We start from the raw sequence: 17,362 nt of genomic DNA on the forward strand, positions 1-17,362 counted from the left end.
CGATCGTTTGCAATTTAATTGTCGTTTATGTTGAACAGTTGCAAATTGTCATATTTTTATGTATAGCAGGTAAAATAATTATTTTTGTCAAATGTGGAATGTGCGATTTTTTCTCAATACAATAATACATAATACGTATTGCTGCGCATGCGCCGTGTATACAGTTCCACTAGCGATGGGATATAGTTCCGGCCAGATTTGGGAATTCTCTAGGACCCAACCTCTCTGACGTGGGAAATCACTAGATCAAAAAAAAATTAGTACCAAAGGTGACGCGCGAGATTCAAATAAGGTCCAATAACACAAGCATCCATCACCTGATGACCCGGGGCGCTCACTGGCCACTCTTTTAAATAAATAATTATTAATAACACCAGCGCCTATCACCTTTTGACCCGGGGCGCTTACTGGCAACTCTGTTAAATAAATTATTATTAGTAAATAACACAAGCGCCTATCACCTGATGACCCGGGGCGCTTACTGGCCACTCTGTTAAATAAATAATTATTAATAAATAACACAAGCGCCTATCACCGTATTACCTGGGGCGCTAATTGCAAATCTAGTAAATAAATAATTATTAATAAGTATGTCAAGCACCTTCTTCCTGAGGATCCAGGACACTTGTTTGCAACACTATTAAATGATAAAAAGTTGATCGATAACACATTAATTATATCACAATTTTGATTGCCTATCTAGTACGACAAAGATCTTTTTAATTGGCGCTCTTGTAATTACTTGATAATTTATTATTCAATAGTAGCCAGTAAGTACCCTGGGTCATTAGGTGACAGGCGCTGGTGTTATTAATAATTATTTATTTAAAAGAGTGGCCAGTGAGCGCCCCGGGTCATCAGGTGATGGATGCTTGTGTTATTGGACCTTATTTGAATCTCGCGCGTCACCTTTGGTACTAATTTTTTTTTGATCTAGTGATTTCCCACGTCAGAGAGGTTGGGTCCTAGAGAATTCCCAAATCTGGCCGGAACTATATCCCATCGCTAGTGGAACTGTATACACGGCGCATGCGCAGCAATACGTATTATGTATTATTGTATTGAGAAAAAATCGCACATTCCACATTCGACAAAAATAATTATTTTACCTGCTATACATAAAAATATGACAATTTGCAACTGTTCAACATAAACGACAATTAAATTGCAAACGATCGATATCAATTTTGATAGTATAGACACACTACAAAGGGTGGATGAGATACTTTTTATGTCTCTCGCACGACGGTATCAAATTTATTTTTTTTTGCAAAACTGCTTGATCCGACAGTTTTTTACAAAGCGGTTGCAAACGTTGCTAACGATTCCACAGTTTTGGGTATTTTTTTTAAGTCGAAATTAGCAAGTTGCTCGCGGAGTTCGCAGAGCTCTGAAAAAGAGGTGCTCTTTCTCTGTATTTTATGGTGTGTATATGTACATACACACAACCTGTGCATGTTATGTATATATATATATATATATATATATATATATATATATATACACGCGCAAACTCTCTCTATCTGGGCCGCCCCCGCTTCGTTATCGATCGACGCCGGCTAAGCAAGAGCTAGCTAGTTCATACTGGTCTGCCCCCTGCTCGTCTTCTCTCTATGTGTGTGGTATTTTTTTTTCTCTCTTTCTCTGGTTGCTACACCTTATACTCCTGTGTAGGTCTGTACTCTCTCAGGTGCACCAGGCAAGGACACCTGCGCGCATAACTGCACTGCTAATACTTGGTGCTGATGGTCTAAAGATGATGCTATGCATTATTTTATGTTACCTCCCTACCACCCATATATTATGTTAATACAATGTATATTGGACACATCGCCGTGCAAGTAGGCACTGAAAGGAAACTCTTTTATTGTTATTATTTTTTTTATTTCGCTGCATACACACAAGTGTGTGTATTAACTTTTTTAATTTGCACAATTGCACACTTGGGTATAATGTGATACTCGTGTATATTTATATAGTAATGAGTATATTATGACGGGATTCCCTTCTTTCTTGCGATAAATATCTTACGTTACATGTTATAGCTTATTCTTATACTGTACGCGGTTTTAAAACATCTGTTCCACGGCTACTTCTACTATAACTACAGGATAATTTTTGCTACCAATTTTTTTTTCATCGATAAAACTACCGATGGTACGTAACTGGGTATAAAAATAATAAATAAAAAAAAAAAAATCATTTTTTCATAACAATGCATATTGTAATGAACATTAGTTATTTTTCATACGCTTACGCATAAATGTACATACGTATATCTACAATTATTATAATATACATCGTATTAATTCATGTACAAGTCTGCACACGCAGGGGCTTTTTATCCTCATTTACATCAACTACGTACGTTTTTTCCCCCCTTTTACACATACGGTATATTTCATGTATACTTGCTATAACTTTTCCATGCGCACATTATATCAACGAGGAAATAACAAAATGAACATAATACATCCTCTGAGAAACACAAAAAGTATACTGCATTCAATTGTAAGTACACGCACTACCATACACAATAGGCATATATTTATTATTATTGGTATGAAAAAAAAAAAAAAAAAAAATCCGATTCAAACATCAAACGCGATAAAGATAATATATATCGTATTGGTTTGTCCCTCCTCAAAGTCCATCGGCTGATTGCGCGTCTCGGCCGTCGCCCTCATCAACGAAATCCTCGAGCCAATCTATTTGGTCGTAAATGCGGGTGTGAACATCAGGGTAGCCCATGCCGCACGGCACACCCCAAGAGGCAATAGCGTACAAAATTCCATGAGCCACCAGCGGACTTCCGGCATCCCCCTAATACATAACAACGCAACGTAATATACAGGTATGATGTAATTTATTGTACACATATAGAGATAATAAAAATCAATTGATTTCCCGCTGTGTATAAAATACACACAGCCATAGTAGTATGATGGACTTACATAGCACGTGCCTTGACCCAAAACCGGGCTCAGGGTGCAAATGTTCGAGGCAGTGACGCTCGGAAAGGCCACCCGGCACTCGTCGATCCCGACAACCGGCACCCGCATAACCTTCAATTGGTAATGGCCGCTCATCGAGTAACTGATGGCGTTGTTGTTCCGCTGCTGTTGTTCGTTATACCGATCGCTGGGCCAACCGGTGAGGGCGAGCTCAGGAGCCATGTCGTCGTCACCGCGCCAGGGCAGCCCGACGGGTCGCACGTCCGGAGTGTACGCAGCCCCGGGCTCGCCCAGCCCGACGAGAGCCACGTCGTGCCTGTGGTCCCGGCTGTCGTAGCGCGGGTGCAGCCGGGCCTCCCGGGCGTGGTAAGCCACCCCACCGCTGACGAGGCTGTTGCTGCCGAGGACGACCGTGAAACTGCCGAGGTCGTGTTTCGAGATGCAGTGGGCCGAGGTAACGAGCCATCGCCGGCTCAACAGAGCACCCCCGCACTTGTGCCTGCCGTGGACCCGCAGGGACACCTGGTACGGGAACTCACCGGCTTTGGCGTCCGTGGCAGCACCGACCAGTCTCGGGGCCAGTCCCAGATGACGTCGAGTCGCCTCACCTGCGACTGCTCTTAATTGCATTGCCAGAGATGCGCACAATATAGTGTTCTCTATCATATCAAATAGGTATATGTACTTACCATCGTGTAGCACAGCGCAGGTTAACGCGGCGACGAGGAGGAGCAGGTTCGGGGTGCGATTTGTAATTATCATGGTCAACTGGGGGCGATTGGCTCTTGGTGATCACCTTTTATCATCGGGAACCCCCCTGTGTACCTCCATCACCCCTGCCCCGCGGGTGTACTTAATGTTTTATTGACCGATGTGTCTTTCGAGGGATCCATCTACTCCTAATACCCCTATTGCGACAGCTTACTTATTTGTTTTATTGTATTACATTCGTCATCCCGCGTCCTACAAATTATATATATATATACTTACCATGTATAAGATGAATGCAATTTCGACACTCACGTATCTTGAGAATGCAATTTTATTACAATGATAAAAATAATATATGGCAACTCTCTTTTATCGCTCGATAAACTTTTTCTCTCTTGATAATACTCGTATCTGTGTGCGATGTGCATTACGTATTATCCGACGCTCGCGAAAACAATACATCATTATCGTTTGCTGAGCAAATAAGTACGAGAAAAAAAAAAAAAAAAAAAATTCTTTCCCTCGCATTATTGTGCGTTTATGGCTCGCCTGACCTTTCTCTTTTTGCGATATAGATTATACAACTAAATAAGCATACAGACTCCATGATACCCGATTTAAGAGCTTTTATTTTTTTATTTTTTATTTTCGTTTCCAACAATATACACGTGGAGGGTTAATAATACACGTAATTGCGTATAGGGTCGATCAATCGTCCTTGTCGGTGTGCTCCCTGATCCAGTCGACGAAGCTATAAACCCGCGTGAAAACGTCGGGCTTGCCCCGCGCGCAGGGGGTACCCCAAGACACGACGCCGATCTGCACGCCGTCCGCCACCAGCGGACCCCCGGAATCACCCTGCAAACACGGCAATTTTGCCCAAAAAATACTCATCACGTGTAATATAATAATAATAATTAATAACCAAGTCTACCAACGAAAACGATGACTTACGTGACAGGCGCCCTCGCCCTTCTTCGTGAGGGTGCATATGTTCTTGCGCGTCACCCGGAAACTCACGTTCTGGCAATCGCTCTGGCCTATGACGTTCAACTGGATGAACTGCAGCTCGTTGGGTGGCTTGCCCGGGTACTTTTTTTCCACACACACACACATAATCAACACTATACATTCACGTACAAAGTAGGTATATGTATATATATATGTGTGCTTGTAAAGACACACTTACGGTGGTGGTGCCCCACCCGGAGAGCAGGGCGGGATAGTCGGTTTTGTTGAAATCGGTATTGGGCAGGTTGACGGGTTTGACCTTGTCGTTGAAGCCGATGTCCTTGGCGAGTTGGACGAGGCCAATGTCGTTGTGGATCAGCATGGAGCTGTACATGGGATGGGGTACGAGGCGCTTCGAGGGGTAAACGTCGCCGCTGTTGTTCAGGTAATTCGTGCCGACGACCGCGGTTATGGCCGTGTCGTTGAACCTGGGGAACGAGAAACGGCTTCCGAGGAATTTTCACGGGTGTCGTAGCTCTTTTTTTTTTTTTTTTTTACACATATATTATGTTGTCTTACCTAGCCAGACAGTGGGCCGCCGTGAGTACCCATCGCTTGTTGACGATCGATCCTCCGCAAAAGTGCCGATTGTTCAGTCTCAGGGACACTTGGTAGGGAAATTGTCCCTCCTTCGCGACCGAGCCACCAACGATTTTCGGCTCTATGATTTCTGTATATTATACGTGTGTAATCAATTCACTGTCGTATATATATTTATAATGTATAATTATTATGTAATTTTTTTTTTTTTCGTCCATTCTTAAAATTTTTTAGTTGGTAGAAAATTACAAAAAAATACTGGAGTACAAGTATTGATGCAGATATAAATATACGCTGGAAAAAACAATCTCTTGAAATACGATTGTATTTTCTTTTACTTTGAGAAAGTATGTTATTACAATTTTGTTTCGAGAGAAAACTGATCTAGTAAGTATTTCCTTGATATTGAAAAATATTCTTTTTCTTTCAGCATCAATAGGTATATATGTAAGCTACTGCACGAAAATCAAAAATTAGAAATATATTTGGTATACCAGCGTTTTTTTTTTTTTTTTTTTTTTTTGATATTGTCATTTTCCATGCAATAAAAAATAAAGGACTGACAAAAAATAAAATCAATATACGTATACTGTTGTGTGCAGTGTTTGTAAGTATGTACATGTACCCAGTGGTGATGCTGAAACTGGAGCGATCCGTACGAAACACGCGATCCCCAGTATTGCAATGATACATCGTTGGGATAACATAATGATATCCATGACCACGTTACTCGCAAGTATTTCGAGATCACTTGTAAAAAAATAAATATTTAAGGAACGAAAAATCCTTCTAAAATCCGCGTTCGCCCTTTCACTTGTAAGTCATTGTTCCCGTCCGAACTTTATTTATACGCAAATTCCCGGCTTTGCGAGCAGATACGTGTGTGTATAAATGTGTGTTCGTACAGGTGAGCGAGAGATAACGCGTTGGCCAACAATTAGATATTTAAATTAGGGTCGGGGAATCTGTCAAGTGCCGCGTGTGGTTGAAATGTATCGCGAGTCGTGCAGCTATTATTGATTAGGGACGGGAAGTAAACCGGATACCCCGCGTGCGACGATAACTACAATCAGTGCAGTATTTCTTTGGATGACATTTTTTTGTTTTTTTTGTTTTTTTTGTTTTTTTTGTTGAAAAAAAAAAAATAATAAAATAGCTGTTTTTCTAGGTAATGCACAGAAGGTGTGGTATACTCGTTTGGGTATACGTGGATTCTCATCGCGATCGGAAGTTTGATGATGAAATATTACCAAAAATACATGCATGATGAATAAAAATGTAAAAATGAAAATGTAACTTTTCTTTTTTAATTTTTTTTTTTTTTTTTTTAATTATTTAATACGAGGCGCCTATTTCAAGTGATAGCGGTAATTGCCGGCACAGTTTTGCATATATTAGATACACAAATTGTAAAAAGAAAAAAAACCGGAAACATAGTATATATTCTTGTAACTATAAGGGAAACACAAATCATCGTCAAGTTAAAGCGCATTGATACTTACTTATAGGTAGTACTTATCTGCATTCTATTTAGAACAATTGGCATGAACTACTTGTTTGGAGAGAAAAAAAAAAAAAAAAAAATCGTCATTCGCCGTATGCACCTAAAATGTATCACCTACTTGTATTTCGACGCAATGAGGATATTATATCCTAGCAACGACGCATGCGTAACAAATCGTACATGGTACATGTGGGATATGCATTCGTTCGGTTTGTGGACAAACTCTGTGTATTGTTTAACAAATTGAAAGCAACGAAAAAAAAAAAAAAAAAAAAAAAAAAACGATGTCCAGTCCGATGTTACAAGTGCGCGGTAGTGAGCACGATTTTTTCGAACTGAACAAGACACTCGAAGAAAACGTGAAAAGCCTGATGGTGGAGTTGGACTCGATTATAAGCAATCAGGAGGACGTTATAGAGAAGCCGAAGAATTGGTCGGACAAGTGGGCGATCGCGGGCGAGAGGCCCTACTCGAGCAGTGGAAATTACGATAATTGCCACGAAGTGTAAGTTAATTGCACAAATTTTTTAATTTTTCAATTTTTTTTTTTTCGCTTTTTCAACGAGTGGCTGTATTTTAGAGAAAAATATAATCAAATATCAACAAACAAGACCATCATTCGCTACTTGAAGGCGCAAGTGGTCAAGTTTCAAGCTGACGTCAAGGCCCTTGAGTGCGAGCTCAAAAAGAAAGTAAACAAATACATGTATATATTAGGTATATTTGTGATGGCTTCGAAAGAATTATTTAAATGTATCCTTAATGCTTTTAGAACGAAAGCTGCAAAGAATTGGAGATCAAAGTGAAAAAGTCCGAGGAGAGACGGGAAAGTTTTCAGAATCAGCTTAGTTCTCAGAAAGAAGTCATTGCGAAGGCTCAAGCTCTGAGCAACGATCTGCAATCAAAAATACACACTCAAAACACGGAAATCACGTCTTTGAAGAAAGTGAGAATCTTTTTTTGTTGTTTTTTTTCGTTTAATGTTCGTACTTTTTTGCACGTACTCAGACAAGGGCGCGGATACTTTTTTAATTTTCTTGCAACATTTTTTTTTTCCTAAAAATTGATTGCATTATTTGTGCAGAATTTTTTTTTTCTACTTGCAATATACAGTGCTTAAAAAAATATTTTCCAGCAAAACGTTCAAATTTGGAAGAAAAAATAGTTAAAGCATTTAAATATTTTACAATAAACTAAAACTATCTACCATTTTTCTCAGTATTAATTTTTTCACCAAGAATGGACTTGATTCAGGGAAAAAACAATTTGCTTTAAAAATGTTTTAAAATGCATAAAATATTTGTGCCCCATTCAGGAAATCGAAACACTGAAACGAGACTTAAAATCATCGAACCAGCTCACCTCCAATTGCGACGTGAGGCTAGCGAGAAGCTTGGATGAGAACGAAAAATTGCGCTCGTCACTGAAGACGTGTCAAACGGAGGGAAAAGTAATGTATAAGCACCCAAATTATCGTATCCCGTATTATTGAACGTCGAATCACACGAAAAATGTTTCGACGTTGCAGGAACTCAGGGAACAGGTGCGGAAAGTCCAGGAGGAAAAGAGATTGGCTCTGAAAACTGCCGATAAGCAGCGCACCGAAGTTTTTCAGGCCTTCAAGAAGCAAGCGCAACTTGTGGACAATCTGAAGAAACAAAAAGTTGGTTTAGTCTTGGTTTAAGAGACTTTTGTTTTTTTTTTTTCATCTTGTCAAGTATGTCCGATTTTTCATGTTGCAGGCATACCTGGAAGCAAGCAAAGAAATTCGGTTTGTCGAAGAAGATTTTGTTAAATTATTGAACTGGAAGCCCGATAATACCAGCTGACTTCTGGTGAATATTTCCTCTTGGCTTACCATTGCCATAACGATGATAACTGTACTTTGCGCTTCTGTGTGAAAATATACTTACCTTTTTTTACAACTGCTCGTGTTAAAATATTTCTTTATTGAGTGCAATGAAAGAAAAACGACGATTAAAATGGTCTTTGGAAGTAAAAACACAAAATTTTAAACAAAATTTCAAATACCGTAAGAATGGAAAAGAAAAATGAAAATTTTCAGTATAATTTCTTTGAATTGCCATTAAATTTCCTACTGAATCAACATCTGAATTGAATAAATTTCAATTTATTTACATAAAAATTATCTCTACAACGCGGACTGTACAAGTTTTTTCTGAAGAGTAGTAAGTACCGAGCATACAACTTACATGCTCTCGTGTTACCTGTTGTGGTTACAAGCACAAAATTTTTATATTTTTCCACACCGCGCAGGTACATATCGATTCGAAATAGTGATTGATAGCTAGCCGTTAAACACGCCTTTGTTTTTCCTTTGTAGGATTTAGTAGATTTAGTAATTTGAAAAATATTCTCACAATAAAAATCGAGTCCACAGAATATAATGAATTCTCGACCAAATCCTCGAATTTGAAATGGTCACACCGAATTCTCGGTTGAGATATGACATTTTTTCACTTCCATCCATTATGGGTGCGAAAATTGCACTTTAGACCATAAAATATTTTCAAAATTAAGCATTAGACAAGGTTGACAACTCAAAAGTATAAGTTTTAGACAGTCAGCAGAGCATTTTTTTTTTTTTTATACATTCATTACATTTTTAGAAGAATAAATTTGAGCTACAATCGCGAATAGTTTAACGCCTGTGATGGCCTTTTTCAAATAGACATTAGATTAAAATCATTCTTCGATATATTCAACATTGAATAATTCATCAAAGTATCAAATATGTTTTCTTACATCAAATTTTAATCACACTTTTACGTTTCGTCTACTTTAATTTTAAAACTTTTTTTCGTAAATTTTAGAACTACAACAAAAGTTAATTCACTTGAAGTGAGACGAATTAAAAATTTTTCTGTCTTTAGTTCGACGAGAACTGCTCAAACAAACTCATTGATTTAGATACATTCATACACACGCGCGTACAAAAGCAGATAAACAAATATTCTTCCTCAAATCTTTAGTAGTCGGAAAGATTTTTTTTTTCTCATACCATCTTCGTCAAGCTCGAAGAATTTTTTATTAATAAAAAATCATTAGAACTAAAAGTTCAAATTTTTTTTTTTTTCAAAGTTCAATAATTACAAATTTACTATCTGATTTGCGATTGCACAACGTATTGCAGTATGAAATGCTTTCGTCTACATACAAGGAAACGAAATAATGAATATGAACATGACTTTTTAATTTTTTATAATTTCGAACTCTTACAAATTCAACAACGTTTGAAAAATTAAATATTTTCCCATGTAAAATTAAGTTTTTGTAACTAATTAAAAGTGTTTTCATTTATTTACACGTTAACTATGGACACAAATTATCAACCTTAATTTTTGTTCTTGGAAAAATTACTATGGCCATCGATTAGAAAGAAAAAAAAAACAAAAAACAAAAAACAAATGTAGTTTAAAAAATTTTGTAATTTTAATATGCTTATTTTATAATATCTAATGTCATAAATTACATTACCATTTAAGACAAGTTATGAATTATAAATGTAAGAATAGATAATGAACTTCTCTTTCAAATGAGACTTTATACAGTAATTACAGCCTTAATTAAAGTCACGTCGATTTTTTTATCGTTTCATACAACTCGCCATGAAGCTCCCATTTTTTTAAATTTCTTAAATAAAACAATTCACTAATGAGTAAGTTACTAATACATTTATATATCAAGAGGTAAAACGTATATTTAAAAATGACGCGTGGGTAAACGATATAGATGCACAAGCCAACAATTTTACGACTGAGAGTTCAGTTCAGATGATTCGATGAATGTAAAGTCATTGAGCATAATAAGTATCACTTGTGTTGGATGAGAAAAAAAAAACAACTGAACTTTCACTTACGACGTGACTGTATAAGTAATTTCAATTTAACATATAATAACCAGTATTCTAAATGCGATCAGAGGGATAACACTGCGCGAAGGCATCCTTGGATAGGAAATCAAATCAGAGATGTAGATAAATGTTTAGACGCGAGCATAACAACCGTAGCATCTGATCGTTATCTTTACGTTCACGACTTTCGGCGTGGTTTCGGATCAGAAGATCACGCTAGATAGTTGTAAGTATCTTTTTGTCCCTCTACACGCTCTAGATACTCTTTTTCGATTAAACCATCTATACACCTCTGAAAATAAAAAAAATAAATAAAACATGAGCCAATAGTGTAAAAATGCCCCGAATAAAAAAAATTAATATATTTTACCTTGATAAGTTGCACTCGAGGCTTAAATCTGGAGTTCAATTGATTTAGTACTTCAGCGACAAGTTGCGCGTGTTTCAAAGTTTTACGCATTTTCATAATTCTTACGATTGCCGCTTGTATAAGGATTTTTCGATCACTTTCTATGTGTTTATGCGTTGCTTCTTGTTCAACTTTAAGCTCTGTCTTTAAGGGCATATTGATGTTTACCCTCAATTTTTTACTGCAATTGAAAAGGGTGAAAATTAGTTTTTAACTTTCGATTATAAAGAACAATGAAGTTTACAAAATTAAAAACTTACTTTTTGTACCCAAAGTAAAGATCTACTGTTGTGGATGGACTCAACTCAGCCTCATCGTCGTTTGTTACTAGTAGTTTAGCTTTAACTAAAATTTGCACAACCTGAAATTTATAAAGAAATTAATTTTAATGTCACTGAAAATTATTATAAATAAAAATTAATTGGGCTCTCATTTACTTGTAGCAAGTAGTCCATTTTTATTTGAGTTGATTCATGAAGCTGTTGAATTGTCCAAGACGTTGCAGTGTTGTATTGTAAAAGAACTGCCATTTGATAGGTTGATGCTTGCAGTGTATATTTATTTTTAAAGCAGTTGGCATGAAGTTCACCCTTTGACATACTATACAACCAATTTAGTTTCCTGCCACTGTGCTGTGAACTGTAGAAAGTTGTGAATCTATGAACGGATCGTTCGAGCTGTAATAAAAGAAAAGCATTTGATAAAAACATAGATATATAAAATTTAAATTTTTAAAATAATAACTGTGGGTACCTCTGTTGGTAATGAAAAACTAAAGGAATGTTGGAACGGCCATGAACCAGATGATAAAACCTGTATACTGAAATCAATATCCAAGGGTTCACATGATTTCACAAGATGTTTTCGGAAGTGATCATTTAAATCCTTTGAAACTCCAATATCCTGAAACATTCTCTGAAGTTTAGATGTGTACTCGAAACCACACGCCTGCTTTAGTTTTGATATCATGGAAGCCTCTGCATCATCACTCGCAGACATGTGAGACACCAATCTTTTGGCCAACATTTTACTGTAGAATTTTTGGTACACATCTTTATCTTCAATGTATTTGAATACTACCATCTAAACAATAAATGATGAAGATTAATTTGACGAGCCATCATGAAACATGAATTCAAATCCTACGCTATGCTTACAACTTGATTGAGAGTATCCTCGAGTTCTGCTTCTTCAGGGTTTTTGCTACTTTTTTTGAGCAACACGTCACAGTACTTAGCTAACAATTCTGGGGACTTACTACTAGTGTTCGCCGTTTTAGTTACAGAGTTATTATTTATAAACCGTCCACAAGCTTTGTCCAAAGCTGCCACGAAACCACTGTCATTGTTAAATGCAATTAGTACTAGAGCATTATATTTCTTGTGAACTTCCAAAATAGTGTTGACGTAAATCTTAGGATCCTACAATAAGAAGATTAATTAGCATTAACAAAAACCAAGATTTCAAGTGCGAGTGAGAAATTTTGGGCAACGAAAATAATTCTTACGTTAGCTGCAGTATCACCGCATTTGTCAATAGCTGCAAGACCTTGATTGTAAATGTGACTTTCAAGGAGATTTTTTAGTTCGCCAAGACCATTTGGTATCCTTGCGACTAACTGATACATTCTTCCCAAGTCAACATTTTTATCTGTATCCAACAAATTTTGAAACTCTGCATGGAAAATATCAAGATGTTTCTCAATAAGCACTTTTTCGCATGTTTTGGCAAGTCTTTCGTGCGTTGTTTGATGTAAGTATACTTGAACACGTTTTTGTTCTTCTTGTAACCTAAGCTCAACCTGTCATGATGAATAAAGAGTATTAAGTTATTCGTTTCACAAAAAAAGGAACGAAGAATGAATGATTGTGAGTTGGAAAAAATCATACTTTTTTCATGTACTCTGTGACTGGGTTGTGGCGTAGAAATTCCCCACTTTCACGAGTATAAAATCTTTTTGTATCATCGAGAAATTGGTTTTCAAATGATTCTTTGTACACGCTCAGAGTTTGACCTTTAGCACCGGGATCTTCTTCGTTTAGGCCTAATTCTACATAACAATTAATAACTCCACTAACTAAACGTGTGTTTATCGTTTCGCCATTTCTTTCGCGTTCAATTAATTTTAACACAGCATTGGTAACCTGAAAACAATAACAAAAATAATAGTTAATTAACGTTCACGCGACCAGATCCAGCAAGAAACAAGCAACTGCTGGGATAAAAATATAAATACCTGTTTGTTCAAGTGCTTGAACAAATTATCTCTCCATATGACCAATGCCAACTGGTATATTTCGAAAATTCCCTTACGTCCTTCTTCACATTCCCGCCTCACCCAGTGACGATTCAGATAGGAACAAACGCCGTTCAGCACCTTGCTACTAAACTGGTACTCATCCCACTGCTTTGTGTAAAATTTAAGAACGTCTTCATCCATAAGATCAATTCCTTGCTGTAAACAATATTCATGTCAAGATAAAAGTAAAACATAGAAATAATCACAGGTATCGCTGAGTCAGTACACGCAAGAAAAAAGAAAAAGGGCTTCTAACGGATAATTATATAAGAGATTGTAACAAAGGCAAATGAAAGTCAAAAAAAATTCGGACCTAAATTTAATTGCAATTTTGATAGCTGGCGTGACGTCGGTTGAGATTACACGAATCTCAAGACCTTATCACAAACCTTATATCCAACATTTCATTTAAAGACTCATAACTTGAGATTGTTTAAGCATCTGCTAAGTAAAATGCAACGAACCTTGTACAATTCAATCAGGTAATTCCGAAGGAAATCGCGTAATCGCTTGTACAGCTCCAAACCAACCAATTGTGCACCACCAGTCACGATGCCTTTTTTACCTTTCTGATTCTGCCTCGAATTTGATTGTTGATGCACACTTGTGCAGTAGTTATACACGTGTCTGCAATTCATATCAAAATGAGATATTAAATCATTTTTTTTTTTTTTTTATACCTTTATAGAAAAACAGATGACGAAACAGCCACTTACGTGTACAGTTCCATGTATCGCTGCTTGAACATGCCTTGCCTGTTGTACACCTGCTTGATACCTTCTTCGAGGTCACCCCAAATTTGGTCCAAATCAATTTGTTTGAGCCCAGGTGGACCATGATTGGTGTTTTGTCTGTACCCAGACATCGTAAAGCGTAATTTTTTCTTTGTTTATGTACACTCGAGTCTACGCTATGCCAGAATTTTTCCTGCTATAAAAAGAAAAAAAAAATTTTTTTGCGACCAATGATTTCTTAATTTGTTACATGAAAATGATCTCGGGAGTATGAAGTTGGAATGAAAACGCGGGTGATGTTTTTATCCTTTAGAGCCAATACAAATAAAGTATCAACGAAAACGAAAATTGAGGAAATAGGTTATGAATCGGAGCTAAGACAAAAGTCAAGCAGAGCACATCGTCAAGACTGCGCGAAGGGTAAGAGAGAGAGAGAGAGAGAGGAGAGCGGAGCTCGCAGCACGGAAAAAAATAGAGCGAGCACAAATACAAGTACCGTTACACACTTGGGCTTACTCTGTTTAAGACACCGAGAGAAGAGAGAGGAGAGAGATCAATCACACACCAGAGAGTCGCGTTAAACAACAGAGGCGTAAACAAAGCCGCGATCGAGGAAAAAAGAAAAAAAAACACCTCAAACGAGAGGGACCGCGAAATTCACAGCTCATATCCCGGACGCCCGCGCGATGAATCATCGGATCGTTTTGATCGAGCTACGACATGCATCAATCGCAATGCTGCTGCAGCTGCAAGCAATGTATAAGTTTAGCAAACAGCGAGCAACGAAGATGCACGTGGGTTCGGTACAATATTTTCGCTCCCTTAGGTAGCCTTATATAGAATGTCGAGATGGTACTCACCCAGAGGACGAGGCAACGCTTTCACCGACGCATAAGCGACAACCAGACCTCGACAGCGACCGGACGATGATGCTCTTCTTCTTGCTTGCACTCAAAATTTTTTTTCTGCCTACGATGGTTTTGCTATGACGACGACGACGACGACGACGACGACGATGATTCTATTGCAAGTGCACGCACAATCCTTGGCCTTCGCCACGAAGAAGACAAGGACGCTCACGCAAGAGGAGAGAGCAGGAGAACAACGAACAAAGCGTGATCAGGCACGAACGTAGTACCTTCCACCTCAGCTGTAGTATATAACCACGCACTAAATGTCGATTATCTTGAGCAGACTGCCTTCTCTGTTGATGATTGACGCTTTTAATTTACAGCGCGTGTATAACTATAACAACCCAACTAGGTGTTTAAGGTATTTAGCTCTTGCTGGGCTGTTGCGACACGCACACACGATAAAGACCGAGCGAGAAAGAGGGAGAGTTCTGCTCTACCTACACACACACACACACTTACACACTTACACACTACACAATTGAACTGGTGCGAGCCGAGGAGGAGGCCGTCAGGCCGAGGACGTTTCGCGGAGAATATATTATATTATACGCTTGATAGGCCTAAATGGGTGTACTCGAGGACGCGAAGACTTGTCTGGGATCTGGGGATCCAGTCCTAAGCTACACTACCGTCCGCACGAACCGCTCGCTACGAAGCGGAGACGGCAAAGAGATGGACGATGACGATCCAACCGATGATGATGCTATACTCTCTAACTTGACAGGTTAAGTCGCACGCTTGCCAACGTAATGTCCCGTGTGTGAGCTGCACTACAAAAGCATGGCGTGTCGTTGAAAGCACGCGTTTCTTCTTTTAGCTGTACGTTCAAATCTGTCGTCTCTCTCCTATAGGACCGTTGAACAATTTGCACCCCGTTAGTGCGTGTACGGATTACCCTGTTTTTACGGTGTACAATTAAATGCTTCCGAGAAGATAATTAAATATCACAGTATTGTTACAAGCACAGCTGTTCGATGATCCGATATCGATCCTGACGCAAAATCATTTCATTTGGTTGGTCACATGTGCGCAAATATAAAATGTGCGCGATCTCGAACTCACTTCAATCTCGAGAATATTGCAACAATCGAATGTGTGGGGTGTTTTTTTGCGCGCCACTCGAGCTTTAATTTGTCGGTTAAGCGCGGCAAATTATAATAAATAAGGGGCCAAACCCAAAACGATAATGAGTGGGAATATTCTTGGATAAAAGCCAATCGAGCAATTTGGAACTATTGCCACATGGATATGTGGTCAGTGACATCAGATAAAACTAAAGGTGAGTGAATCATTGGTGTAAACGCCGCAAGCGCACGTACATTCAATGACGAACGACGGAAACTGGAAATTTACAAAAATGCTTTTCAGTAATGATAAAAAATTTTATTTCAGTCTATTGTGTCACGCGAGGGTTGTAATCTTCGAATGGGCATTTTTTTTAAATTACTTTTCTACTTAGTATTTCTCATCCAAATCGGTAAAGGAAACTATTAACGCGTACACTTATGCCACTTGGATCGACATTATTGTAATACGTACTTTTTCCGTACGAAGTAAGGGAATTAATTATTTGAAGCTGAGTTAAAAGAGAAAAAAATCACATACATAATGATTTTTTGCCAAAAAAACACCTTACAACTGACGTGTTTGGACTCGAATTGAGCTCGGCAACAATTCACATTTTTTAGTTTTGGTTTTTTTATTCATGCAAAATATAACATACAAGGTGTATGTATTTTAAACTTTGTACTCCATCCAAAAGTTCAAATAAAAGTTGTAAATGAATTTGTTTTTTTTTTTTTACATCATCTTTTAAAAGAACCGGTTACAAAGCTGTAAAATTTACGAATTAATCAATGTACTAGATTTCATTGCAATTTCATTACAGCTTCTCAGGTTACTTAGTAGAAACAATGAGAATTAATTTTTCTTTCAAACATGGGTTGATTGAAAGATTTCATCACATCTGTACGAGCTTAAAGTCCCTTTTTGCCTTAATTTTCACATTTGATGGAATGGAATGTTTTATTTACTAGAAATGAAAGGTGGCCAAAACAGGTAGTTTTTTCTATCTATGTTTATTTCTATTTGAAATTTTTTTAACAGCAATTGTTGGTTTCGCATTAGAAACGCTATAGTGATTAAGATGGGTGAAATATCGAATAGTAAGCGTACTATGTGATGGTCAAGAGCCAAAATAAAATATGTACTAATTTATCAAAATAAAGTTATTGTGCAATTACACGTAGGTATTCTTAAACTTCAAAATATACATTGTACAAAAAATTACACATTTTGAAAGAAAATTTTTTTGGAGCAGAATTGGATTATTTTTATTATTTCTTGGTAAAAAAAATTTGAAAAATAATGAAGAAAATATAAAAACAAATTTTTTTATGAATACGTTACACT

General features: G+C 37.5%; 4 protein-coding genes across 4 annotated transcripts; 1 reads left to right on the top strand and 3 right to left on the bottom strand.

Moving 5' to 3' along the window:
* Positions 1-2,597: 2,597 nt before the first annotated feature.
* Positions 2,598-3,620, bottom strand: LOC106646559 (chymotrypsin-2-like). The gene is made up of 2 exons (XM_014362601.2): positions 2,955-3,620; positions 2,598-2,823 (listed from the first exon to the last, which is right to left on the bottom strand). Exons 1-2 carry the CDS (start codon positions 3,618-3,620, stop codon positions 2,644-2,646), a joined length of 846 nt encoding a protein of 281 aa, XP_014218087.2. The 3' UTR covers positions 2,598-2,643.
* A 729-nt stretch (positions 3,621-4,349) lies between these two features.
* LOC149374578 (chymotrypsin-2-like) lies at positions 4,350-6,481 on the bottom strand. Its single transcript, XM_089592989.1, has 5 exons — positions 6,424-6,481; positions 5,196-5,337; positions 4,855-5,104; positions 4,620-4,757; positions 4,350-4,523 (listed from the first exon to the last, which is right to left on the bottom strand). Exons 1-5 carry the CDS (start codon positions 6,479-6,481, stop codon positions 4,374-4,376), a joined length of 738 nt encoding a protein of 245 aa, XP_089449115.1. The 3' UTR covers positions 4,350-4,373.
* A 523-nt stretch (positions 6,482-7,004) lies between these two features.
* On the top strand, positions 7,005-8,549 carry LOC106641147 (uncharacterized). Its single transcript, XM_089592990.1, has 6 exons — positions 7,005-7,225; positions 7,301-7,412; positions 7,493-7,666; positions 8,036-8,170; positions 8,249-8,383; positions 8,463-8,549. The coding sequence occupies exons 1-6, from the start codon at positions 7,005-7,007 to the stop codon at positions 8,547-8,549; spliced, it is 864 nt and encodes a 287-aa protein (XP_089449116.1).
* Positions 8,550-10,151: 1,602 nt separating this feature from the next.
* Positions 10,152-15,890, bottom strand: Cul1 (cullin 1). The gene is made up of 12 exons (XM_014355434.2): positions 14,897-15,890; positions 14,019-14,232; positions 13,767-13,929; positions 13,240-13,458; positions 12,893-13,147; positions 12,511-12,804; positions 12,161-12,424; positions 11,757-12,086; positions 11,441-11,680; positions 11,264-11,364; positions 10,965-11,184; positions 10,152-10,886 (listed from the first exon to the last, which is right to left on the bottom strand). Exons 2-12 carry the CDS (start codon positions 14,165-14,167, stop codon positions 10,806-10,808), a joined length of 2,316 nt encoding a protein of 771 aa, XP_014210920.1. The 5' UTR covers positions 14,168-14,232; positions 14,897-15,890; the 3' UTR covers positions 10,152-10,805.
* Between the last annotated feature and the right edge of the window lie 1,472 nt (positions 15,891-17,362).

This window comes from Copidosoma floridanum, unplaced genomic scaffold, assembly GCF_036245765.1.
Source record: "Copidosoma floridanum isolate Cflo_tuat_1 unplaced genomic scaffold, Cflo_Japanese_pri ptg000019l, whole genome shotgun sequence".
Lineage (NCBI taxonomy): Eukaryota > Metazoa > Arthropoda > Insecta > Hymenoptera > Encyrtidae > Copidosoma > Copidosoma floridanum.